The 26,759-nt window shown below is 41.1% G+C and overlaps 1 protein-coding gene across 5 annotated transcripts in view; it reads right to left on the bottom strand.

The window, feature by feature from the left end:
• The window catches only part of SPRYD7 (SPRY domain containing 7), a 143,747-nt gene that overhangs the window by 101,341 nt on the left and 15,647 nt on the right, over nt 1-26,759 (bottom strand). For all 5 annotated transcript variants that reach the window (XM_019936632.3, XM_073795154.1, XM_073795153.1 and 2 more), the window contains 3 exons: nt 24,228-26,548; nt 21,240-21,330; nt 17,997-18,120 (listed from right to left, as the gene is read on the bottom strand). In XM_019936632.3, the coding sequence (XP_019792191.1) occupies nt 26,451-26,548 (98 nt within the window). In that variant the 3' untranslated portion in view covers nt 17,997-18,120; nt 21,240-21,330; nt 24,228-26,450. The remainder of the gene's footprint in view (nt 1-17,996; nt 18,121-21,239; nt 21,331-24,227; nt 26,549-26,759) is intronic.

Below are 26,759 nucleotides of genomic sequence, written 5' to 3'. Positions count from 1 at the left end.
GGCGGACTCTCAACCACTGCGCCACCAGGGAAGCCCAATGGCAGCATTTTAAGAGTATGTAAGTGGAAACTATGAGACCACTGGAGGTCTGGGCTTCTGAACCCACATGGCATCACTTCCACTTCATTCCATCAGTCTAAACAAATCAAAACATCAGCCCAGACACACGCGGTGGGAAAGTGGATGTATTCCCTTGATTGGAGGAACTACACTGTGGCCAGGTTTTTCAATCTACCACAGTGTCTCCAAGACAGCGCCTCTGGTTTTGTAACAACCACGATTACACTGTCAAATCTAAAAAATTTTAACAATATGGTATAATCATTTATTATTGATTTGTAACTTCAGAATTATGAAATAAAAATCGTGTTAATACAAATATAATGGTGTTCTGGGATACTGTTTTTTTTTTTTTCTTGGTAGATATTATTAATGTGGATTTGAACCTGAAGAGAAAAACAGTGATGTAAATCTCCAAGATTTAAATTTTAATGTGTCTAACTGGCTCCTTGAAAAAGCAATGTAAAAAACAGTAAATGTTTCATGATTAGAAGAATAGGGAGCCTCTTCTGAGAAATTACGTATTTAGTTCACTGCAATTTGATTTCTAATTTGCTGAAAGATAATGCAAATGGACTATGTTTATTCATGTTGTAATTTCTGAGACTTTAGAGAGACAAAGAGAAACTAACTGGGGCGGAATCCCCAGCCTCCTCAACAATAATCCTAAATGTGCCTTTGTGATAAGCCACGGCAGCTGCGGACCACAATGACTGCCAGGCTATAAGTGGCCCACAAATCCAGAATGCCAGGAAGTTGGCCAGGTGCGGGCTCTGTCCAGCAAACAGGGCTTCCTCCAATGTCGTTTTTAATTGTAGAGTCACTCTGTTAACAGTTGAGGCCATAATTACATAACTGGGCTTATCAACAGCAAAAAGGATTCAAAACTAATTTACAAAAAAATAGAGAATTTACCACCCCCCCCCCCCCCCAAAAAAAAAGGTCTAAGGTGACTATGAGCTCTTCAGAGGGCAAGAATTCTCAAGGAACTTGAGAGGCAGCACTGAATAGCAGGAGTCATAAGGTTTAAGAGCCCTGGCTTTTATAGTCAGAGGCGGTTTGGCTCCCTGTTACTGTATGGCCCTAAACAAGTTACTCAACCTCTCTGAACTTCAATTTCCTCATAGTATTGCTTTGAGAGTTATATGAGACGATGTGTATAAAGTACTTAATGGCAAGCCTGGCACATTTAATCATGAGATACATAATGGCTATTATTGGGAAACATGTATCACTCATCTTTATATTCCTAAGATCCTGTCAAAGTGCTCAGGGCAATGTAGATGGTCAGTTAATGCTTGCTCAATTAACACTAATGAACTGACTGAATGTCGTTGTGCTAAAGATGCACATTATTTCCTGATTGGCACCATTTCTTTCTTGGAAAATTTGCCCCTGCTCCTCCCTTAACCCATCGGGTCTCACTGCGGCTATTTGGCCAATATTGATTTGCCAACAGTGGACACCAGCCTCAGACGTAGCCCATTAGATGGTACTGGGCCCTGGAGCTGCGATGTCCTGAAGACCCAGAGGTAGGCAATCCACGACTGTAGAGTCAAATACAGCTCACTGCCTGACTTTGTAAACAAAATTTTATTAGCACACGGCCACACCCATTCACTTAGGTATTGTCCATGGCTGCTTGTGCACTACAAAGGCAGAGTCAAGTTGAAGAGTTGCAACAGAAAGCACAGGACCTGCAAAGCCTAATTATTTACTACCTGGCCCTTTATAGAAAAAAGTTGGCCCCATGATGTAGACCAACAACGATGTTTTGCCATTTGTATGTTAAAAGGTAAGCAGAGGGGCTTCCCTGGTGGCGCAGTGGTTGAGAGTCCGCCTGCCAATGCAGGGGACCCGGGTTCGTGCCCCGGTCTGGAAAGATCCCACATGCCGCGGAGCGGCTGGGCCCGTGAGCCACGGCCGCTGAGCCTGCGCGTCCGGAGCCTGTGCTCCGCAGCGGGAGAGGCCACAACAGTGAGAGGCCCGTGTACCGCAAAAAAAAAAAAGGTAAGCAGAAAAGGTCATCTGCAGAGAGAAGTGGGAGAATGGTACAGACAACAGAGCATTTGGCCACAGTAAGCAACAGAGCAGAGAAAGGAGTGGCAGAGACAAGAGAGGCTTGAGGAGGACTGGAGGGTCCACTTCCAAGGGGGCTGCTCTCGAGGTTGGCAAGTAGTGGACGGGAGGCCTTGGCTCCTCCCCAAGTGGACCTCTCCTGGGAACTCCTGAGTGTCCTCGGGAGATGGCAGCTGGCTTCCCCTGGGGCAAGTGACCTAAGACAGTGTCTTTTATGATCTAACTTCAGAAGCCACACACACACTGTTGTTTCCACAATCCTGTTGGTTACTCACAGGTCAGGCCTGTTCAGTGTAGGAGGCCTGTGCACCAGGGCAGGAATACAGGGAGGGGAGAATGAATCACTGGAGGCCATCTGCTGACCTTCCATCTGCTGAGGCCCCTCTGAATTCCCCACTGGGATTCAGTGAGACTCTGCTTATAAGAACTGTCTCCCTCTTTTTCACTTGACATGACAAGTACATTTCTATATCCTTGCAATAAATGAACCCTAAGAAAGCGATGAAGAATGAAAAAGACATATTATTTGTCCCATCACCTCTTATCAAATGAAGGGGTCTCTGAGGTCTTGGCCTTCCAGGGCCCTTCTTGGTAAGCTCTGTCTCTTCCTGGTATGTGGCACTCCAGCCTAGACCTTATTTATGCAACAAGAGTGACTGTCAGGCCCTGGGGAGACGGCCACAGACAAAACAGAAAAAGACCCTGCTCCCTGGAGCTTACATTCCAGTGTGGGGAGACCAACACTAAAGAAATAGAGAACATACCAGGTGGAGATAAGGGTTATAAAAATAATTAAAGAGTGTGTGTGTGTGTGTGTGTGTGTGTGATTTTATAAAGGGTGGTCAGAGAAGGCCTCTCCACTGAACCGACATTTGAGCAAAGACCTAAAGAGAGGGAGTGAGCCATGAGAATACTGGAGGAAAGGGGACCTGGGAAGCCAAAAAGTGGGCAGTAGGAGTAGGATGTGGGATCAGGGAAGAGTCTTTTAAGCTGGAACTAGAACACGTCCAGTAGCCAAGGAGCATCTCATGATTCAGGGATGGAGGAGAGAGAGGGATGAAATCCAGAGGCTAATGAAGGGCAACGGCCTCCAGCAGAGCTGGGACACTTCTCTCATTGTAACGGGAGTGAAGATGGGATGTGGAAGCAGGTTGAAGATGTGATGGGAAGATGAATTCAGTATGACTGCTTCTGGGATTCTCAATGAAGTGTGAGGCTGAGTGATGGGCCACAGGGATTCAGAAGGTTTGAACAGAAAGAGAAAGATGATGAATGAATTTCTGGTGATCCAAGAAAGCAAACCACCAGGACAGCGCTTCTGAACATTTAATGCGGAAATTAATTACCTGGGGACTTTGTTAAAATGTAGATCCTGATTCAGTAGGTCTGGGTGGGGCCTGAGCTTCTGCATGTGCAAAAACTCCCTGGTGATGTCTCTGCTGTTGGTCTAGGACCACCGCTTAAGTAGGAAGGGAAATATATAGGATTTGTGGGCAGTATGCAGGGACTTTTATGATCTGTGGCCATGAATTAAAGTGAGAACACTCACCCCAGCTGGTGTTCTTTTTTGGGTGATTGGGTATAGGAATAGAGTAGGGGACAGCTGAGAGTTAGTGGTATTTATAAGGAAGTGCTTTTAAAAATATGCCATTTAACCTAAGCTATGATGGGTGATGAAAAAATGATAAGGCCAATGAATCATGGGCATTGATGAGGTCAGAGAATTGCTGGGATGCGAGCATTAGAACCAATAAGCCAGAAGGAAAGAAAGAGGTGGTCAGAAGTGAGGGGCTTCACAACCTAAGTGTCCATTGACAGATGAATGGATAAAGAAGATGTGGCACATATATACTATGGAATACTACTCAGCCATAAAAATAAATGATATTGAGTTATTTGTAGTGAGGTGCATGGACGTAGAGTCTGTCATACAGAGTGAAGGAAGTCAGAAAGAGACAAATAAATACCGTATGCTAACACAGATATATGGAATCTAAAAAAAAAAAAATGGTTCTGATGAACCTAGGGGCAGGACAGGAATAAAGACCAGACATACAGAATGGACTTGAGGACATGGGGAGGGGGAAGGGTAAACTGGGACGAAGTGAGAGAGTGGCATGGACATATATACACTACCAAATGTAAAATAGCTAGTGGGAAGCAGCCGCATAGCACAGGGAGATCAGCTTAGTGCTTTGTGACCACCTAGAGGGGTGGGATAGGAGGGTGGAAGGGAATCGCAAGAGGGAGGGGATATGGAGATATACGTATACGTATAGCTGATTCACTTTGTTATACAGCAGAAACTAACACAACATTGTAAAGCAATTATACTCCGATAAAGATGTTAAAAAAAAAAAAAAGAAATGAGGGGCTTCAAATTGGGACTTAGAAGTGACGACAAGGTCAAGCATATGACCCCCAGGATGGAAAGCTACAGATCACTCAAGGTGAGGTCAGGAACACAGAGGCCAAAGTGTTAGATAGATCATTCCCCACATAGTGACAGAAGTGGTTGGTGAAAATGAAGATAGTGAGCTCAGTACTCAAGTCCTTAAGGAACAAGGAGGCTGTAGATGAAGGCAATTGGAGGGTGGCATGAACTTTGAAGGAGCTTTGTGCCAGCACAAAGGGATACAAGACGGACACAGTTCCCTTTCTAAGTGCAATGAGAAGCCATGAAGGGTTTTAGACAAGTGCTATAGGCCAAATGTTTGTGTTCCCCCTACATTCATATGTGGAAATCCTAACACTTAATGTGACAGTATTGGGAGGTGGGGCCCTTGGAAAGTGATGAGGCTCCACTCTCATTAATGGGATTAGTGCCCTTATAAAAGAGCTCCCTCGCCCTTTCCACCATGTAAGGACAAGAGAAAACACAGTCATCTGTGAACAATGGAGTGGGCCCTACTAGACACAGAATCTGCTGCCACCTTGATCGTGAATTTTTCAGCTTTGAGAATTGTGAGAAATAAATTTCTGTTGTTTATACACGACCCAGTCTATGGTATTTTGTTATAGAAGCCTGAACAGACTAAGACAGCAAGGAAGTGATATGATCCAACCGAGATTTTGCAAAGATCTCTTGGACTGCTATGCAGAGAAAGGACTGGAGGGAAGTTCAGTGGCATCTGGAGGCTATTACAGTTATTTGGTTGTCAAAGTGTGGACTCCAGCAGCATCAGAAATGCTCATTCTCAGGCCCCATCCCAGACCCACTGAATCAGAAACTCTGGGGGTGGGGCCCTGCAATCTGAGTTTTAACAAAAGCTCTCCCAGGGATTAGACGCAAGTTGAAGTCAGACAAAAGAAAGTGGTTTGGATTAGAGCAGTGGGGAGAGAGAGAGCATGGAGCTATATTTCACTGGAGGAAGGACCAGGACAGAGTATGGGATGTGTGGGTGAGGGGCAGGTCTCTAGGAGAAAGAAAACGACAGATGCAGTGCTGTGCACTGGAAAGGGGAGGATGGAGGAGAAGCCAACTTGCTGGGCAAGATCAAAAGTTCACTTCTATCCATGGTATGGGGCAAATATGTTCTGGAGAAGTTGCTGGGAAGTAAAGTTGCTGGGAAGTAAAGCTGTGGGTAAAAACCACACTAGTTCCCAGCAGGAAGTTGGTGATGTGCTCCTGCAGGAAAGCTGCACTGGCCACTGTGGGACACAATGTGATGTGTCATCTGTGGCTCTCTAACAGTCTGGCCAAGTGTCAATATTTCACACTTGTAGTTGGGGGCATGGTGGAAAGACCACTGAGTTTGGAATCCAGAGGAGTCAAGCCCCTGGGCTCAAGTCACTTCCTAGGAAGTCACCTCACTTCTGTGAGCTCCAACCTCCACATCCCTGCAGTGGACATACTATATCTGTCCTGTCTAAAGGGGCACTCTCAGAGTCAAATAAGAATTCATTGATAATTCTAAATCATTTTACAAATGTAAGGGAAGCAGTATTCTACTCTCATCATTATTACGAGATTCTAGTCTCAGAACAGGTCTCTGTTCAGTAGCTGCCCCCTTGCTGGGATACAATGACAATGGAAAGATGACCAATCCCTCCAAATACATTTTCCTTCCTGGTTATGACATGCAATCTACTGTACAAGGTCATTCCTTTGACTGGACTTTGTGCCCTGGCAAAGTACAGGTACCTCAGGGGAGGAAAGACTCTTTACAAAAAAGATTTACCACATACCACATGCTTGTGTTTTACACCCATCACTTCCTGTGCCCAGTAGGAATTCTGTGCACTGGACATTACTATCCTTGTTTTACAGACAAGGACGCTGGGCCTGGAGACCAGGCGACTCACCCACATGGACAGAGCTTCTGATGGGTGGAGCCAGCCCCTGCCTCTTGTGCTGCCTCCTTCTGGACACTTTGCTCTTCCTGCTCCTGCAGCTTTGGATGGATGGGCACCAGGCTGGGGAAGGGTGCTCGGCCACGCACAGGGAGAAGGAAAGGGTGCTGAGGCCTGAAGATTTGATTCATCAGCACTACCCAAGGCACCGGAATTGTTCTGTAGACTTTCTGTTCTTCTATTATGACTTTCATCCACTAGCACCTTTCAAGTGTCTTTGTTCTCCATGACACCCAGTCACATTTACTTAGATATTGGTGATGGCACGTTTGAACAAGGGCTAGGGAGGGCCTCAGAGGCAGGCGGGCCTCCCTGAGGCCACTAACCTATAGAACAAATGCACAGCAAGGGGTGGGGGACAGGAAGGCTGTCTCGGCCCTGGAGTCTTTTTTCCAGGGATCTCAATACAGTTCACCTTGCACATAGCATTATGCTTGTGAACTTTAGTGTGTGCAGGAGAGATGTTAAAGTTGTCTCAAAGCTGTAGCAGTTGATGACACCAGCTTGCAACACTTCTTGCGGAGCACGGGCTCTAGGCACGCGGGCTTCAGTAGTTGTGGAAAATGGGCTGTTGTTGTGGCTCGCGGACTCTAGAGCGCAGGTTCAGTAGTTGCGGCACATGGCCTTAGTTGCTCCGCGGCATGTGGGATCTTCCAGGACTCAGGTTCAAACCCGTGTCCCCTGCATTGGCAGGCGGATTCTTAACCACTGCGCCACCAGGGAAGTCTCAACACCAGCTTGCGACATGAGAGACCAGCAGAGTCAGAAAGGAGCCTGTGTTCCTTGTTTTACAAACACAGAAGCCAAGGGCCTTGTCCACAGGCTCAATCTGGGGTTGGTGAGTGCAATAGAGAGGACCAGAATTCCAGCCTCCAGCTGCTCCTGTAATCACTCCTATACTCTTAAAAAGAATTGCTACAAGACCAAACAACAAAACATCCAGAAAGAACTGGCATCTTTTTCATGAGTATGTCCTGCATTAAAGAGTGTTTTCTGAATATGCATTTGGTGCCAGTTCTCCCGTCAGCGCTGCCCTGCTGGATCACAGCTGCAGATACCTAGCAAGGTACACTCCTCCATGGTTTGCATGTTGTGGGCCCTGAACTATTGGCAGGATGGATGGGTGAGTGGGTGGATGGATGACTGCAGGAAGGAGCTGGAGAATATCACCTGGACAGCCGCAGAGTACAAATTCAGTGACACAAAACATCAAATTAACAGTAGTTATTTTCTCTGGCACAGGAGACCATGTCTTGGAGGAAAAACTCTGCCGTTGGCCAGCAGTGTAGACATCAGCAGTCAATTACATGTAGTTACTACTGTTGTTTTTTAATGTGTCCTGACTCCTTCAATGGAGAGGCAATAAAAAAAAACACTTGCTCCTACACTGTCCTATATACTCCTTTGAAGTGACTGTGAAAATCAACCATCCTGAGGGATAGAGAACAGGAGAAAAGAAGGAAAAGGAATTAACCCTCAACACCTTCACCTTCAGAATTAGGGTGGTAAAAAACAAATAAATAATAATAATAAAAAATCACCAGTGGATGCAAAGAGAGACAGACATACCTAGGGCTGCAGAAGCAGCAGCAGGTTCTGAGGAGAAAAGGCAAGTATTAATAAAAGCTGTTTTGGCCCTCTTGTCCCTGGGGTCTTCTGCTGGGCCCATGACTAGGCCTGCAAGTCACTTGGCCCCCGCTGGAGAGCTGGACACTTGGGGCTTCTGGCCACAAAAGTGTTGTGCTGCTTTTGGAGTCAGGCAGAGCTGGGTTCTATTCCACTAGCTGTGTGCTCTTGGCCACTTACTTAACCTCTCTGAGCCTTAACTTACTTATTTGTGAGAAAAGAACAGGACTGTCCAGAGTAAGTGATGTAGACACTGGGCATCAGGGCACGCTCAGCGAAGCCCTGGAAAGTGAGCGTTTCCGCTTTCCCGAGTTACTGCGAGCAAACTGCCATGGGGAAGACGCGGGACAGCTGGAGGCACGCCCTCTGCCGGGCCTCAGATCCACTCTCCGCGTTCCTTCCGCCTGAGGGGCGAGTCCAGGCCCGAGCTCTGAAGACAGCGCGCCTCCTAGAGACCGTCATCTGGAGCAAGGATTGCTTGCTACGACAGGGTTGAAGACAAAGCTTAGGGTCTCCCTAGGCCAAGGCACAGGGTGGAAAGGAGTTGCCCAGAGCCGGCAAGGCCTTTCACTGTTTTCTGAGGGCCTAGGGCGGATCCTGTCGGTAGCAGGCTGCATCCCCAGGCTGCCGAGCTGACCACAGTCGGGTAAGCTGAAAGAGCTACTTGGTTTATTCAAGCAGGAAAGACTCAGACTCAGCTAGCATTTACTGAGCACTTACTGTGTTCCAGTGTGGGTGCTGGGTGCTCTTCATTTACCTTATCTCGTTTAAACTTCTCAGCAGCCCTGCAAGGGAGGGTTTATCCTCTGTTTTCCTGATAAGGTAACTGAAGCACCCTAAGAGAAGTTATTTGCATAGTTGAAGCATGGCTACATCGGAATTTGTATTATTTTGAGGGGGCTGCTATAATAAAGTACCCAAAACTGGGTGGCTTAAACAACATAAATTTATTGTCTCACAGTTCTGGAGGCTAGAAGTCTGAAATAAGGTGGTGTTGGTTCCTCCGAGAGGACTGTGAGGGAGGGATCTTTTCCAGGCCTTTCTCTTTGGCTTGTAGATGGCTGTCTTCACTCTCTGTATGCATGTCTGTCTCCAAATTTCCTCTTTTTTAAGGACACCAGTCATATTGGCCCACCTTAGTGAACTTGTTTCAACTTGATTACCGCTGTAAAGATCCTATCTCCAGATAAAGTCATATTCTAGGGAACTGGGGGTTAGAATTTCAACATAGGAATTTTGGGGGACAATTCAACCCATAATGGGATTTAACCCAGGACTCCTGATTCTAAACCTGGTGCCTGCCTGTATGTATAGTCAAGCAGTAGTTCTCAAACGTGGGTGTATATTGGGTTAACTTGGAGAATTTTAAAAATATTGATGCCTGGGTTCCAGCCCCACAGATTATGATTTAATTGACACTGTGTATGTCTGGACATTAGGATTTTAAAAAGCTCCCCAGGTGGTTCTAGGAGAAGCCAAAGTTAGAACCACTGGCTTAGAACACCTTTCCATCACCATCTCTAGGTTCCACCTCAGAGGAAGGCAGCACTTCTCTCCTTGCTTTGCTGCCAGGGAAAGGAGGCCAAATTTGTCTTTAATGTTCTAGCCTTGGTCCCACTTCTGTTCCCCCTTTTTAATTTTTGAAGAACATTTGCTCTTCACATCTGTCAGAATCCGGACCTAGCACAGTGCCTGACCTGCAGGAGGCCTTAATAGATGTCTGAAGAAGGAGGAGAGGGAAAAGAATCACAGAAGAAGAAATGTGAAGGGATGGAATTGGGAAATTCTTGAAAAACTGGACAAAGGAGATTTCCTGATACTCACTGAAAGAGAATGTTAGCACAAATCTTCCCCTTGATGGGTAATCTGCCAGGGACTGGCCTCCCAGTGATACGCAACAAATTAGATTCACAACTTTAGATTCAATAATTGTGCTTGGAATGAGGACTAATCCAATGAGGACTATTTTGGGTTTGTTTCCCCTTCCCCTCCAAACCCCCAGGGCTGGCAAATTACAGTCCAAGACAGTCTCCTTCTAATGCTGAAGATCCCTGAAAGACAAAGAGTGAAGTCCTGACTTCAGTGTTTTGTGGTGGGGAATGAGTGACCCTGGTTTTCTTGTGCCCAGGCTTATTTCCCCACCTTGGGCCTAATCCACCCCACCCTCTGGGCTAACTGGGGCTGCCTGGGAATGACCTAATTAGGACTGGCCTTCCTCTCTATGCATTACCAGACAGAGAAACCTCTACCTCCAGGGGAAGATGAATTTACACATCCAAGTAACATGAGATTTGAGAAGCACAACTATTTGAAGTGAAAAATAACATATTAGATTACAGAATCCAAGTATACATATGAAAACAAATGACTCTAATTTAATTTTGGCCCAATAAACATACAAAGAGATAAAAGAATATATGGCAAGATAAACAAAAACAAGAAAACAAACTGATAAGAAATCTTAGATGTGAAAAACATAATAGCTGAAAAGAACCCATCAGATGGATAAATAACAGAATGGATAGGGCTGCAGAACAAATTAGCAACTTGGGAGACCAGGTGAAGGAAATCTTCCAGAGGAAGGAGGAAAGGACAAAGACAAAAAATATTTTTTAAAATCTAGGTTATTTGGAAGATAGAAGTAGGAGTACTACCATGTGGCTAATAAGAATCCTAGAAAGAGAGGAAAAATAAAAATGAAGAGGAAGAAATGTGAGGAGAAATTGAGATAATTTCTGTAATTATAAAAGATGAAAGATTGAAAGGGTTATAGAGGAGTAATAATGAAAAAATCCATACCAGGAAATTTTATAGTAAAATTAAGAATTTCAAAGAAGCAGAGAAAATTCTAAAATACTGCAAAGGGAAAGAGAAGATCACAAAAAGAGGACAGAAGTCAGGTTGACATCAAATTTTTCAACAGCAACAAGTGATTCAAGAAGATAGTGGAGTGGTATTTTCAAAATATTGAGGGAACAGAAATCAGAAACAGCCTCTTTCCTATGTCCAGTCTGCCACTCAAAAGCAAGGGCATGATTAAAAAATATTCTCAGGCATAGAAGTCTCCAGAAAATTTATCACACAAAGACTACATTGGAAACTGTTTTGGACCAAGGGCTTAAATAAGGGGAGAGAAAATCTAGCAGATATTGCAAGAGATATGTGAAGTAAAGTTGATCAAGTCCACTGGTAAAATTTGTTTGACTTAAAAGAATAGCTATGACTAAAGAAAAAAGAACACATATTCCCAATAAGCTGGCACTAAAGTGTAGGTAATAACATGATGTAGATTTGGGGAGTAGAGATGAAGAGATATGAGGGTACAATAAAGCTCTCATTTGGGGAATATATACCTATTAAAGAAATGGTTAACAGTAAGTATAGAAAAAGTGGGTCAGACTGAAATAAAATATTAAGATCACAGAAACAGGTCCAAATATATAAATAATTACAGCAAATATACATGAACTAAATTAATCAGTTTAAGAAAAAGATTGACAATTTGGATTTTTTTAAAAATCCAAGCATGGGGACTTCCCTGGTGGTGCAGTGGTTAAGGATCCATCTGCTAATGTAGGGGACACGGGTTTGAGCCCTGGTCCAGGAAGATCCCACATGCTACGGAGCAACTAAGCCCATGCACCACAACTTCTGAGCCTGTGCTCTAGAGCCTGTGAGCCACAACTACTGTGCCCATGTGCCACAACTACGGAGCCTGTGCTCTAGATCCATGCTCTGCAACAAGAGAAGCCACTGCAATGAGAAGCCCACGCACCACAATGAAGAACAGCCCCCACTAGCTGCAACTAGATAAAACCCACGCGCAGCAATGAAGACGCAACACAGCCAAAAATAAATAAAAAATAAATTTATAAAAAAAATCCAAGTATGTGCTGCTAACACGAGACAAACCTAAAGCATAAGGAAAATGCAAAGGCTGTACATAAATGAATGCAAAATGATACATCAGGAAAGTACTAATCAAAATAAAGTTGGTTTATCTACAGTAGTATTAGATAAAATGGATCTAAAGCCAACAGCAAAAAGATGCATAGCATCTATGTATGTAATAAACAAAGGGATGCCAAATTCATGAAACAAAAATGATAGAACGACAGACAGAAATGGGTAAATTCACCACTGTAATGGGAGATTTCAACAATCTTCTCTTGATTATTGGTAGATTGAACAGACATCCCCCCAAAATATATTTTAAATTCATTGTAGAAAATTAGAGATAGACACAGTTAAGATGTTGGCATAGGGAAAGATATTGTAAAGAAGACACAAAAAATATTGACCATAAAAGACTGATAAATATTACTATATAAAATTAAGAACTTTTGTTCATCAAAGTTACCTTAGAGAAAGTGAAAAGTTATATATATAAGATATTCAAAATACATAAAACTGGCAAAGGATTGGTATGAATATGCAAAGAACTCCTACAGATCAGTAAAAGAAAACAAAAAAAGCATAAGTAGCCCAACAGGAAAAAAAAAAAAAGAAGAAGAAATATAAGAGCAATAAATATATGGAGAAATGTTTACCATAATTATTAGTTTGGAAGTATAAATCCAGACTGCAATGACATACCATTTTACACTCATTACGTTGGTAAAAATTTAAATAGTCTGATAATACCAAGTTTTTTCAATGCTCGTGGGAGTGTACATTTTTTAACTACTTTGGGAAATGGTTTGGCATTTTCTTCTAAATTTGGACACTTATATACTGTTATAGGTTGAACTGCGTCCCCCAAAAAGTATGCTGAAGTTCTGACTCCTGAAACCTTATTTGGACTTTGCAGATGTAATTCACTAAGATGACATCATACGGGAGTAGGGTGGACCTTAAATCCAAAATGACTGATGTCTTTATAAGAGAAGAGACAGAGAAACACACAGAGAAGGCCATGTGAAGACAGAGACAGAGATTGGACATATTTTTGTATTTCTACCATCCAGAACTAGAAAAGGATAAATTTCTGTTGTTCTAAGTGACATAATTTGTCAAGGTCTTAATTTTTGCTTTAGATGGTGAGTTCATGGGTGCTTATCTATATTTACAACTATATTTATATCTATACCAATAGAATCATATCTACTGGAAGAGGCCACCTAAGGACCATTGAGGAAAGTATGTCATAAATAGGATTATGATTAATCCTAATCCATAACTGTATACCTGAGGCTATCTACTTCCCAAAATAGTTGGGCTTGTCCAGATTGGTTCATGTTTCTACAGACTGGTCCTTCGAACTCACTTTGATTTTCCCAAAGGTCTGGAAGTTGGAACACTTTTTCCAGGCTAACGACGACTAGCAGTATGGTTAATCAAACATGCAGGTCTGGCTTGCAGGTCTGGCTTGCTTAGTGTGCCAATTAAGTTAGAAAGCTCCATTGATTAAAATAAAGGAATCCAGGGACTGAAAGTTCATTGAGTTCAAGTGCAATCAACATAGTAGATGAGAAAAGGAAAAAAGGAAGGGCATAAGTTGATGGGACCCTCTTAGATATACAGAGATACCAAGTAGCTTTGGCAGGAAGTGGCAGCCAAAAACCACGAAACCACAACCTTAATAAGTATTAATCAGAGGGTACAGCAGGGATAAGAACCAAAACCCAGGTGGAAAAGAACAGGAAAATGGAATCTTCACTGCCCATGGATCAGAATGTAATGTTTCAGGTATGTTCTTCTCAGCAAATATTCCTACCATTTGCTTTTGAAATGATGGAGCTGGTTTAAAAACAATATATGTCAGGCACCTCAAGAACCCTACATTCTGTAGGCAAAAGTGAAGACAGAGTTAACAGAGCACAAATCTGTTTCATCTGACTGTATGAGTTTTACGTTTCTCCTTTAAAGGCCTGGCTACTGTGTGGTTCAGAAGCAGTATGACACAGGGATCTGGGAGGCTTCAGGGATACCCACACCCAGAGAGAAGTCTGCCAGTCAAGGAGCACTGAATTGTCATGGTGTAAATTTGCAAAACCTTGACAGCTTTAGTGATATGGCATTGGTCTTGAAATTCAGTGCACGGTAATTTTATTTTATGGTAAGGAAAAGGATATGAGAAAAGAGAAGGTAGTATAAGTATGTTTTTCAAATTTCTTCCCTCTTCTACCCTACAAATAAAAGGGCAAAGATATTACTGAGCAAATGTTCTTTACAAAACTTTGATGTATTCTCATGCTTAGAAATTTTGCTATAGGGAAAGTCACTGCTACTGTTTACATGAGACATTCCTACTCTGAAATCTAAACTCTGAAGTATTTACTATGCTTAGATAAATCACATATTTTTCCTTGTGAGTATAGCCTGTTCAGGTTTATACATACCACTGTGTAATTCCCCAAGCACTGTTCCCAGTTTAAAGCGTGATGTTGGATACATTTGTGGAAACTGATGTGAAAGGTATTTGCTCTTTAAAATACTTGCTAACTGGCCAGTTAAAAGCATGCCTTTGAATCTGAAACTGAATTTGGCTTTGGTCAGTAGAGGCTCCAGGAAAATTGATAAAATAGGAGAAAGAGAAATCAGCTTCTTTTTAAACTTTTTTTTTGGCTGTGCCATGCAGCTTGTGGGATCCTCGTTCCCCTACCAGGGAGCGAACCCGTGCCCCCTGCAGTGGAAGCGCAGAGTCCCAACCACTGGACCGCCAGGGAATTCTCTCAGCTTCTTTTTCTAGAATGTGAATGGAGAATCCAAGACTGAGGATGGGAATTTTGTCATAATGATGGCAAAATTTTAAAAAGAAGAGACACACATGAATGCAGCTCAGGAATCCAGAAACTTTCCTGGTTCCTGGCCCTCCTGAGGCTTTGATTCAAGAAATACCCTAATATCTTTCTGTAATCTTCTGCCATGCTCTAAAAGATCTGCAAAATCTAAAAAGTCTGTAGTATTAGGAAAAAATTATTCAATTGTGAACGGAGCCCAGAAGATGGTAAAAAATATTTCTTTACTGTTCTCATCACATCATTGTTCATTCCTGACCCCCAAGCTATGCTCCATGACAAGGCCCAGAGCACATCTCCTTCACTAAAGCATTGAGAATTGCATTCATGAGTGGAGCCCCTGCAAGCTCTCTCAAAGGAGATCTCTGTAGTTGCTTTCCTTGGTAAGACAGGTAAAAGGTACTACCACTGATACAGTCTTTCCAATTCTAATGGGGATAATGGATCTCAGAGTGGCAGGGGTAGTGGCAGCACTTAATCACCAAAGACAAATTGGATGCATCTACTGTGAGGGGTAATCAGAATGCCTTGGCCTGCAGAGATCTTTGATGGTGGTTAATTTATCATGCTACTCCTAGGAATAAAATAGGTAGACAGTCTATTAGAGTACTGCTTGATCTATATGAGAGGGGAAAACTTCAGGTCTGGTAGCCAAACACCTGACTTGAGTCACCACCGTGGACAGTCAGGGCATCTTATCCAGTTTCCAAATGTAAGTCAATTCACAGACCCAAAGCTCCTTGATTAAAGAGGAGGCAGGTGCCCCTTGGGGAATAACCCTGCTGTCTCCAGAACATAACCAGAACACATGGTCCAGAATCAAGGGGTGAAAGTAGGAGTGGCTCTTCTTACTGTTATACCCAATAACTCACTCACAGGTAATTTTCACTTGTCATCCTGATGAGAGCTCTGCTGGCTGGGAGGTCTTCGTCCCCAAAGAGAAAATCTTTCCACCAGTGGAAATAACAGTGGTTCTATTAGATTGGATGGTGAGGCTTCCACCTGGCCATTTTGGGCTCCTCATGCCATTGAACCAACAGGCAGAAAATGTGTTACTCTAATGACTAAAGTGATTGACCTTAATTACCGAAGGGAAAGTGAGTTGCTGCTACACAATGGGGACAAGGAGGACTACATCTGGAACATGGGGGATTTTCTGGGGTGTCTTTAGGATTTCCATGACCAACGTTAAGGGTTAATGGAAACCATAGAAACAAACAAACAGAAAAACAAGATAATTGACTACTGGGTTCTTTTGGGAATGAAGGTTTGGGTTATTCAAGTAGAAACCCCACCAACTGAGCATCTGACTGAAATACAGAATGATTCTAGTCTACTTGTTACCGTGACATATTTTCACTGTAATGCTAGATAAAACAAGTCTATGTCAATTTCCTTCTGTTCCTGCTGGTGGAGCATACATGTTATGGAGCCATAAGCATGGTCATGTGCTTCCTTCAAGGTGAAGACTGCCTTACTCATCTTTCCATCTAGCCCAGCCTTGTGCTTGGCACATAGTAGATGCTGAAAAATATTTGTTGAATGAATAAGTTCAGTCTTCCCAAAAGAATCAAAAAGAAAATTTACTGTATCATGTTGAGATTTCAAGAGCTTATTTGGGTTCTACCACCATTTCTGAGAAGAGTTATGGATAATATATAAGTTATGCCAGTAAGTATACCAATCTTATTTTCCAAAATCCTTAACAAATAGGCAGGAACTGTTTTATAACTAGTGTGACAATTGCTTACAGGAAGATATATGTATGCTTCTAAAATGTGGGAACATTGTTCTTGTGATGAGTTTAAACATTTTCCCTGTAATTTAACTTCTATTATTATATTTGCTTTAAAGTATCCTTCAAAAAAAATTTTTTTTTTTTTGGCCACGTCACGATGCTTGCGGGATCTTCATTCCGCGACCAGGGATTGAATCCAGGCCCCGGCAGTGAAAGCACCGGATTCTAACCACTGGACCACCAAGGAATTCCCCAAACATTGTTTTAAAAAGATGGGCTTCATTGTTTGAATCTTCATAAAGTCTGAATCTGTAAAGTCCAGCAAATACTGAGCCTTTTCTAAAAATGAGTTTAATGGGAGGAACAAGGTCCAGGAAAAAATTCAGGAATGCCAGCAGAAGACACGTTGTAGTAAAATTCATTAGTTTTTTTTTTTTTAATTAACCGCACACAGCACACGGGGTCCTGTTTCCCCAACCAGGGATCGAACCCTCGCCCCCTGCAGTGGAAGCATGGAGTCCTAACCACTGGACCGCCAGGGAAGCCCCTTCTTTAGTATAAAGTATTGTAAATTTCTAAGCCTCAGTGTACATAGTCCAATCTAATTACAACAATGTAACATAAGGCCAAAAAACATGTTTTCTCATTAACTGTCTTTGAGGCCACACCTCCATGTCTGCACATGACCCAGGAATGACAGTCAGTGAATCATTAACTGCTGTTTATTTATGCTAATGGAGAGCTGTCGCACAGATAATCCCGAAAGGCAGATATTTATTTCATCATTTTTGGCACCTTTATAAGAACCAGCCACTGAATAAGGGTAATCAAATATGAATCTCTCTAATGATCTATCCTGGCCTTTGTTCAGTCTTGGACAGTTGTATTAGTATGTGTTTTGTAGGACTGCTAAACTATCTTTCATGTTCTCAGCGTTAAAGCAGATATACTCCTAGATTCCTAGCTTCTATCAAAAACCCTTTAGAAACCTTTCCTTTAGAAACTGTTAACGGATTTGTCTAATCACATGGCAGTGTAGAATGAACTTTATACAGTGCCTGAAGGAGTAAGTGCTTATATTTATTTAATGAATATTCAATTACCTGGATTTTACTGTATCACCTTGCCAAAGACACCTAACCTCTCTTGGGCCGCTTTCCCCATGGCAGGAGTGAGGATTTGGACAAATGATCTCCAACATGCCTTCTCGTTTAACAATTCAGTTTCAAAACATCTCCCTATACCACCTCGCAATCCTGTTTCTTACACAGCATGAAGATAATATGGAGCTTTTTGCCTCTAAATATTCTTTTCCTTAAGTTTCAAGGGTTGCTGCCTTAATTTTTAGTGTTTTGGAATTTGACAGGAAGTCCAAGTTCACCGCACCCATCCACACTCACCACGATTTTATAGATTGGGGTAACGTTCCTCCTCAGCCTTGACTTCCAGACCGAAAGGCTGTTGTGTCTCGTGTGCCTTCTCTGGGTCACTCGTGCTCTTCTTCCTTGAGCTTCTTCAACTCACCTTTTCACCAGAAACGCAATAAGTGAACCAAACATAGGTCAGGAAGGACAAGTTTTGTGTCTTGTTTCTTATCATGGTTGATAAGATTCTCTGCTTAATTTTCAAAACCCTTTCTGATAATAACATTTTACATATGCTTTTGATTGTGACCACACATTGGACTGGCACTTCAGAGATCTCTGTGTGACCTTAAATAAGACCTAGGAGACCATCATACAATTTATCCCCAAATATACAATCTCACTGTTTCTTGTTCATCACTGGTAAGTCACTTCTGTCTACTCACAAAACTGTGTGAAACCTCTTATTTACCGTGTTGAACTAGCACTACATTCCTCAATAAACTATAGTATCATCTCCCCTTTTCAGAATTAACACAAAAATTTTTTTTGCAATATATCATTTTATATTTTATTTATTTTTCCTTGGTTCTTTGCTGTACTTTTTTATTTTTTTTAACATCTTTATTGGAGTAGAGTTGCTTTACAATGTTGTATTAGTTTCTGCTGTATAACAAAGTGAATCAGCTATATGTATACATATATCCCCATATCTCTTCCCTCTTGAGTCTCCCTCCCACCCTCCCTATCCCACCCCTCTAGGTGGTCACAAAGCACCGAGCTGATCTCCCTGTGCTAGGCAGCTGCTTCCCACTAGCTATCTATTTTACGTTTGGTAGTGTATATGTGTCCATGCCACTCTCTCACTTTGTCACAGCTTACCCTTCCCCCTCCCCATATCCTCAAGTCCATTCTCTAGTAGGTCTGTGTCTTTATTCCCTACTTGCCCTTAGGTTCTTCATGACCTTTTTTTTTCTTTTTCTTAGATTCCATATATATGTGTTAGCATATGGTATTTGTTTTTCTCTTTCTGAGTTACTTCACTCTGTATGACAGACTCTAGGTCCATCCACCTCACTACAAATAACTCAATTTCTTTTTATGGCTGGGTAATATTCCATTGTATATATGTGCCACATTTTCTTTATCCGTTCATCTGTCGATGGACACCTAGGTTGCTTCCATGTCCTGGCTATTGTAAATAATGCTGCAATGAACACTGTGGTACTTGACTCTTTTTGAATTATGGTTTTCTCAGGGAACATGCCCAGTAGTGGGATTGCTGGGTCATATGATAGTTCTATTTGTAGTTTTTTAAGGACGCTCCATACTGTTCTCCATAGTGGCTGTATCAATTTACATTCCCACCAACAGTGCAAGAGGGTTCCCTTTTCTCCACACCCCGTCCAGCATTTATTGTTTTTAGATTTGTTGATGATGGCCATTCTGACTGGTGTGAGGTGATACCTCGTTGTAGTTTTGATTTGCATTTCTCTAATGATTAGTGATGTTGAGCATCCTTTCATGTGTTTGTTGGCAGTCTGTATATCTTCTTTGGAGAAATGTCTCTTTACGTCTTCTGCCCATTTTTGGATTGGGCTGTTTTTTTGATACTGAGCTGCATGAGCTGCTTGTACATTTTGGAGATTAATCCTTTGTCAGTTGCTTCATTTGCAAATATTTTCTCCCATTCTGAGGGTTGTCTTTTCATCTTATGGTTTCCTTTGCTGTGCAAAAGCCTTTAAGTTTCATTAGGTCTCATTTGTTTATTTTTGTTTTTATTTCCATTTCTCCAGGAGGTGGATCAAAAAAGATCTTGCTGTGATTTATGTCATAGACTGTTCTTCCTATGTTTTCCTCTAAGAGTTTTATAGTGTCTGGCCTTACATTTAGGTCTTTAATCCATTTTGAGTTTATTTATGGGTATGGTGTTAGGGAGTGTTCTAATTTCATTCTCTTACATGTAGCTGTCCAGTTTTCCCAGCACCACTTATTGAAGAGGCTGTCTTTTCTCCATCGTATACTCTTGCCTCCATCAAAGATAAGGTGACCATATGTGAGTGGGTTTATCTCTGGGCTTTCTTTTTTTTTTAAAAAATTTATTTTATTTTTGGCTGCGTTGGGTTTTTGTTGCTGCACGGGCTTTCTCTAGTTGTGGCAAGCAGGGGCTACTCTTCATTGTGGTGCGCGGGCTTCTCATTGCAGTGGCTTCTCTTGCTGCAGAGCACGGGCTCTAGGAGCACGGGCTTCAGTAGCTGTGGCTCTTGGGCCCTAGAGCGCAGGTTCAGTAGCTGTGGTGCGTGGGCTTAGTTGCTCCACAGCACGTGGGATCTTCCTGGACCAGGGCTCGAAACCGTGTCTGCTGCATTGGCAGGAGGATTCTTAACCACTGCGCCACCAGGGAAGTCCTCTCTGGGCTTTCTATCTTGTTCCATTGTTAACACAAATTTTAATGTGACAAATCCTTGTATAAATCCCTGGAGATCCTGCATCTCCTATTTCCTTGTTTTCAAGTTAACTTATTTGGAGACTCGGCAATTGTCTGAATGAATCGGAATCACTGAGTTTTAGAAAACATCTAGTTTGGTCTCTAACCCAGTGGGAACCATATTTATGAGATCTCTGGGATAGTCATCTAGACTGTGTATTGATTATATTTTCTTATTTTCTGTATTCTATTTTTTTTTTTTTTTTTTTTTTTTTTGCAGTACGTGGGCCTCTCACTGCTGTGGCCTCTCCCGTTGCAGAGCACAGCCTCCGGACGCGCAGGCTCAGCAGCCATGGCTCACGGGCCTAGCCGCTCCGTGGCATGTGGGATCTTCCCGGACCGGGGCACGAACCTGTGTCCCCTGCATCGGCAGGCAGACTCTCAACCACTGCACCACTAGGGAAGCCCTATTTTCTGTATTCTTAATGCTTTACTGAGGCCTTATTGACAGAGGAGGGACTGCTTCACCACGGTTAGCTAATTCCTAAAGAAGGCAAACCACTCGTCCCAAGGAGCCTGACTTTCATTTGCAAACCAACCAATCCAGAGCCCCCCACCTTCCTTACCTGGCTCTTACTTTCCATGTCAATCAATATTTCCCTGTCCTACTCACCCCAGAGCCAGGTACCAGACAACTTGGGACAGCCCCTGTACCCCAGAGCCTGCTGAAACTATTCAAACTAGCCAATCCTGAGTATGCTTACCCTGCCTTGCACATGGAACCACAATAAGGGCTCACGCCCATGCCTTCCCCTTGCTCCTTCGGCCTCCTGACCAACCCTGATGCTTACCTGTGAGTCCCTGTGTGGCAAGGTGTGCCCTCTCCTCTTGGAAACTGTAACACTATCTTTTTCAACGGCAGTAGCTTCCTGCTCACCATACCTGAATAAGAACAAAATCTACATTTTAAAAACAACTGTTAAAACAATTCCAGGGACCAGAAGTTCATTTCTTTGCAAGGCAGCAATTTCAGTAGTGAACTAAGTAGGAAAGTTCTTTTCCATCTTAAACTAAAATCTGCTTCCCTGTACCTTCTAATAATTCTTACTCCGGGGCAACAGAGAATAAGTCTACCCATTTTTTTTCAAGTGATGAACCATCAGATATCTGAAACACATCTATGACTCTCTTTCCTGAAATACATTTGTGAGAATCACACACATGAATCTACAGATTTTTTTTTTTGGCTTTATTTCTAGTCAACTTCTTCAAATGATTAGCATTTCACAAGTCATACCAGCTTCAACAGCCCAGTGGGTTGAATACATTCTTCCAACATTCCCAGTGTCAAGGATCATTCATTCATTCATGCATGGATTAATTAAGCAGCTTCTCAGCAGCCTGGTAGCCTTTGCTGGTTTATCACTGCCCTTGATTTCAAGTGCAGTGTCTGCTGGAACTGGTCTACTCCACATGTGGCTTCATTAGCACTTACTTGCCTGGGTCTGGGGACCCAGTTTGTAGTGGTACCAGGCATGGCATAGACTAAAATTTCTGAATCCTTTAAGATGAATTGCCATGAAACACTTTTTATCCTGTACTTAAGTAATCATGTTGTGATTCTACTGCAGCCTTTTAGATTTCTAAGTGTGAATGTAAAATTCCCCCATTCTCTAGTGTACAGGGCTTCCTCCAGAGTCACGTGCTTTCCTCTTGTTTAAAATTCTTTTTCCCAAAATAGGTTTATTGTAAAAAAATTATCAGATAAATTTGCAATGAAAGAGCTAGATCCCTGTAATCTTATTCCCAAGATATGGTATTTTTGATGTATATATTACATCATATTTTTCCTATACATAAGGCTCTAGTTTTCTGGGTTTTGTTTTTTATCGGTTGTTCTATGCTTGCAGGACCAGGGATTGAACCCCAGCCCCGGCAGTGAAAGCACTGGGTCCTACCCACTGGACCATGAATCAGATTATACATACAAATTTTCACAACTTTTTTTTCATTTATCAATATATCTTGGGTATTGTAGAGCCATACTTATGAATGAATTACCATTAACAGAGTTCCTTGAGGCCAGGGACTATTGTGTTTAAGTATTTATGAAACACAGCACATAAGTGATTCAATTTTTGAATGACTACATTGTAATGATTCCTACGGAACTACAGATTACACATTTCAGCCAATACTGGGACAATTTTTCCTTTAAATTTCTATAGAAGTCTTGGGTGGTGTGTGATTCATTTATATTGCTAATTATATCTAACGTTGTGTTTATACTCATTATTTCAATAATTTGGTCTCAGTTTTTTTAAAAGAGCAAGTTGAAAGGGAGTCTCATATCCTATTGCACGAGTTTAATTGATTCTATTGTTTCCACTCATTCACGTGCAGTCCAGTTAGCTCCCAAAAGTATTTCCCTGCCAGGTTGCATAAACAATGCAAATTAATGTAAGTGGTAGTTGATTATATTCCATTTATGAGTACTATGTACAGGGAAACTCCACAGTTTTGATTATAAATTTTCCACTCACAATATCTAGTGTTTTTACGTTATGTAAAGGAAATTATTGATTTAATGTAATTTATCAAGATTAAGATTTCACTTCCATTTCCAGCTATGCTTTTGCTGGTCCATATCTAGACTTACATTAAGAAGTAAACATACAGGGACTTCCCTGGCAGTCCAGTGGTTAAGATTCCTCGCTTCCAATGCAAGGGGCATGGGTTCCATCCCTGGTCGGGGAACTAACATCCGACATGGCGTGTGGTGCAACCAAAAAAGTATTAAAAAAAAAAAAAACAACTGTTTGGTTAAAAAAGAAAAAGTAAACATACAGTAAAAAAAAGAGATGTGAGCAACACTGTCATACATGTGTCTGTTTTTGTTAATGATTTTTAAAAGCCTTAAATTATATTTTGTACCATTCTTAAATTATAATACTTTGTAATCTAAGTTGAAAATATATTCAAATAATCTTAACTGATGAGCCAAAAGCAGTTAAAAGCCAAATTCTCTTTTTCTGGTTTTTAATAATGTAAACTTATTATTTATGAGATTTTCATTGTTTCACATATCTAACATTGCAAGTCCCTTGCAATGTTTAAATCACTGAAATAATAATATGGATAATAAATCACTGATTAATTTTCAATGTGAGTATAAAAAGCTACACCAGTGGGCTTCCCTGGTGGTGCAGTGGTTGAGAGTCCGCCTGCCAATGCAGGGGACACGGGTTCGTGCCCCGGTCCGGGAAGATCCCACATGTCGCCGAGCGGCTGGGCCCGTGAGCCATGGCCGCTGAGCCTGCGCGTCTGGAGCCTATGCTCCGCAACGGGAGAGGCCACAACAGTGAGAGGCCTGCGTATCGCAAAAAAAAAAAAAAAACAAACTACACCAGTGTGAACAAATGGATTTTTGCAATAAACAGAATCAAGACAGTAGACAGTCTCTTCAGCCAGGAACAAATTGTGTGTTAAAATACAAGAATGTTTTATGTCCCATCCATGTCTATATTTATTAGCTATCATTGAATACTTAGGCTATAGGTATATATCATACTAATGGTCTACTGGCTTCAAGAAAGGCTTTATTTTAAAATTTTTCCTAGCTCAACATAGTTTCTTAAATAGACTTTATTTTTTTAGAATGGTTTAGATTTACAGAAAAATTGAGACAATAGTACAGAGTTCCTATATATCCCCTCTCCCAGTTTCTCCTGTTATTAACATCTTACATTATTATGGTTCATCTGCTATAATTAGTAAACATATTGATACATTATTATTAACTAAAGTCCATGGTTTATTCAGATTTCCTTAGTTTTTACCTAATGTCCTTTTTCTGTTCCTGGTTCGCACATTACATTGACTTGTCGTGTTCCCTTAGGCTCCCCGGGATGTGACAGTATCTCTGACTTTCCTTGTTTTTGATGACCTTGACAGTTCGGAGTACTGCTCAAGTATTTTGTAGGACGCCCCCCTACTGGAATTTGTCTGATGATTTTCCTCAAGATTAGACTGAGGTTATAGGTAATTTTCCTAAGAGAAATTAGATACCTAGAAATTAAAAACACATCTAGACTTCATCAAACTGTTGCCATGGACATAACTCATGTACCATTTTTAGTATTGTACCTATTCTGTATGATTAGAGGTATCAAACATAGTCTTGAGAAAAGAATATGATGATTAAAAAAAAAAGTTTGGCTTTTAAAAAAATAAATAGGAGGTAGATAACATTATAAAGAGAGCAAACAGTAGTCATATTAATTCTCTTTCCAAAATAAGCATATTCTTTATGAATTAAAACTACTAGGCCAGAAAGTCAGGTAAAAATGCATAAACAATATAAAGTTAGTTCAATTCTATATATCTATAGAGGTAAATTTGGGATTTATGTAAATAGATGTTACTCAAGTATATCTATGTTTTCAAAACATTGTCACGTTTGTGTCTATCAAATGGAACAATAAATAAATATTGTGCAGGATTCTTTTGTCTATGGGGCAAAAATAAGTCTTAAATCCTTAGAAAATTTAGAGTAGGCAATCATTCTCAAAGAATTCTCTCCTGAGCAGTGGTTCTCAATCTTTCGCATGGATCAGAATCACCTGAAGGGCTTGTTCAAACACAGATTCCTGGGTGCTACCCCCAGCAGTTTCTGATTCAGTGGGTCGGGGGTGGGGCCTGAGTGTCCATTTCTAACAAGTTCTCAAGTGAGGTCTGAAGGCCACACTATGAAAACCACTGAGCAGAGAAAACAAAGAAGCTACGTTCGTTAATTGCCTACGATGACAAAAGTGTTTTACGTATGTAATATTATTTAACTAGTTACAGAATCTCATCAAGGGTATGATTATTCCTTTTATAAATGGGGAACCTGAGCTCAGAAAGACTGAGGAACTTGCCTGAAGAGATAATGGGATCAGGTGGCAAAACTACAATTCAGATCTCCTTCAATTCTAAAGCCCTGTTTTTCTAGTACAACATACTGCTCCACGTTGGTAAAGGAGTGAAACGCATGCATCCTTTGCATGCCCATCTGGAAAGGAGACTGTACCAGATATAGAAAGTGATTTGTTCAGCTTAGTAGGGTGTTATCTAAAGGTCAGGGATTCTTCCTGAAAACTAGGCAAAGGCTCAGGGTCGTGGAGAGAATTCACTTATCTCCAAACTTCTGAAATAATCAAGGGTGAAGTGAATTACTGTATAATTAACAAAACAGGAAGAACATGTATTTAATATACTACTGAATAGTCCTTAATTACTAATATTTTATTATTCCTTACAGAAAAATGCACATTTAAATAAAAGTCCTTAAAAGAATAATCTCATTTCCACTTAAGTTGAAAGCATGATACTATTCTAAATGTCTGCTGTGTAGGCTACATCACCAATCAACCAATACTTACTCAGGTATTGAAGTAACACAGCATGACGGTCTTCAACAAAATACTCTGACAGCTACTACAACACTTATCTCCTTTCACAAAGAAAATCAAAAGCAATGACATACAAACAAAATAAGCAATTTAAATTTTAAGAAAAGTGGTACATTTTATAGTAAATAAATCGCCAAAAATGAAGTTGCCAATAACATAAACTTGTCACTTTGTTATACTCTATATAAAAAAGACACTGAGACACAAAATTATTGGACTGCAGACTTAAAATAGTTAATGAGGTCTACACTTCAGAATGACAAAAACCTCCACCCAACTCTGTATCTCTATCAAAACAAATATTTTATGTTAAGATTCCCTTTTAAATATCTATATACGTATTTCCATTTAATACTGTTAATCAAACCCACAGTCATATTTATTTAAATAAGAATTAAATAAACTGCCCCAAATGCTGATTTCATTATCACAAAACCTAAGTATTTTAAATCACAACTTCAGGATGGTATATTGTATACTTTGGTTCCTTAGACACCATTAACGAGCATATTTTTAAGGATATATTGTCATCTGTAGGTCAGGTAAAGCTTTATTAAATGGTAAACACTTTTAACAGTGCAGAAATACAAGTTTCAAAAACAAATACATTCAGAAGATCTGCTGTTCAAATAATATCTTTTCAAAACCAGGTGGAGGAGTATGATAAAATTCACTGAACTGGCAATCCAAAATTGCACTGTCATCAACTAGAGATAGAAAAAAAAGAAAATAAATTAGAAGCAAACACCTTAATTTGAATGAATACATAAATTATAAACTGTTTTCATAATGCCATAACATTAATAGGCAGGAAGATAGCATCTGCTATCCAGGTTACAAAACATGATCCTATTGGGTAAAAATAACCACAATGAAGAATAAAATCTATCAAGAACACTGAAAGGAAATACATCAAAA

This window comes from Tursiops truncatus, chromosome 18 (assembly GCF_011762595.2).
Source record: "Tursiops truncatus isolate mTurTru1 chromosome 18, mTurTru1.mat.Y, whole genome shotgun sequence".
NCBI classification, from domain to species: Eukaryota; Metazoa; Chordata; class Mammalia; order Artiodactyla; family Delphinidae; genus Tursiops; species Tursiops truncatus.
This window is presented reverse-complemented; position numbering and strand designations above follow the sequence as displayed.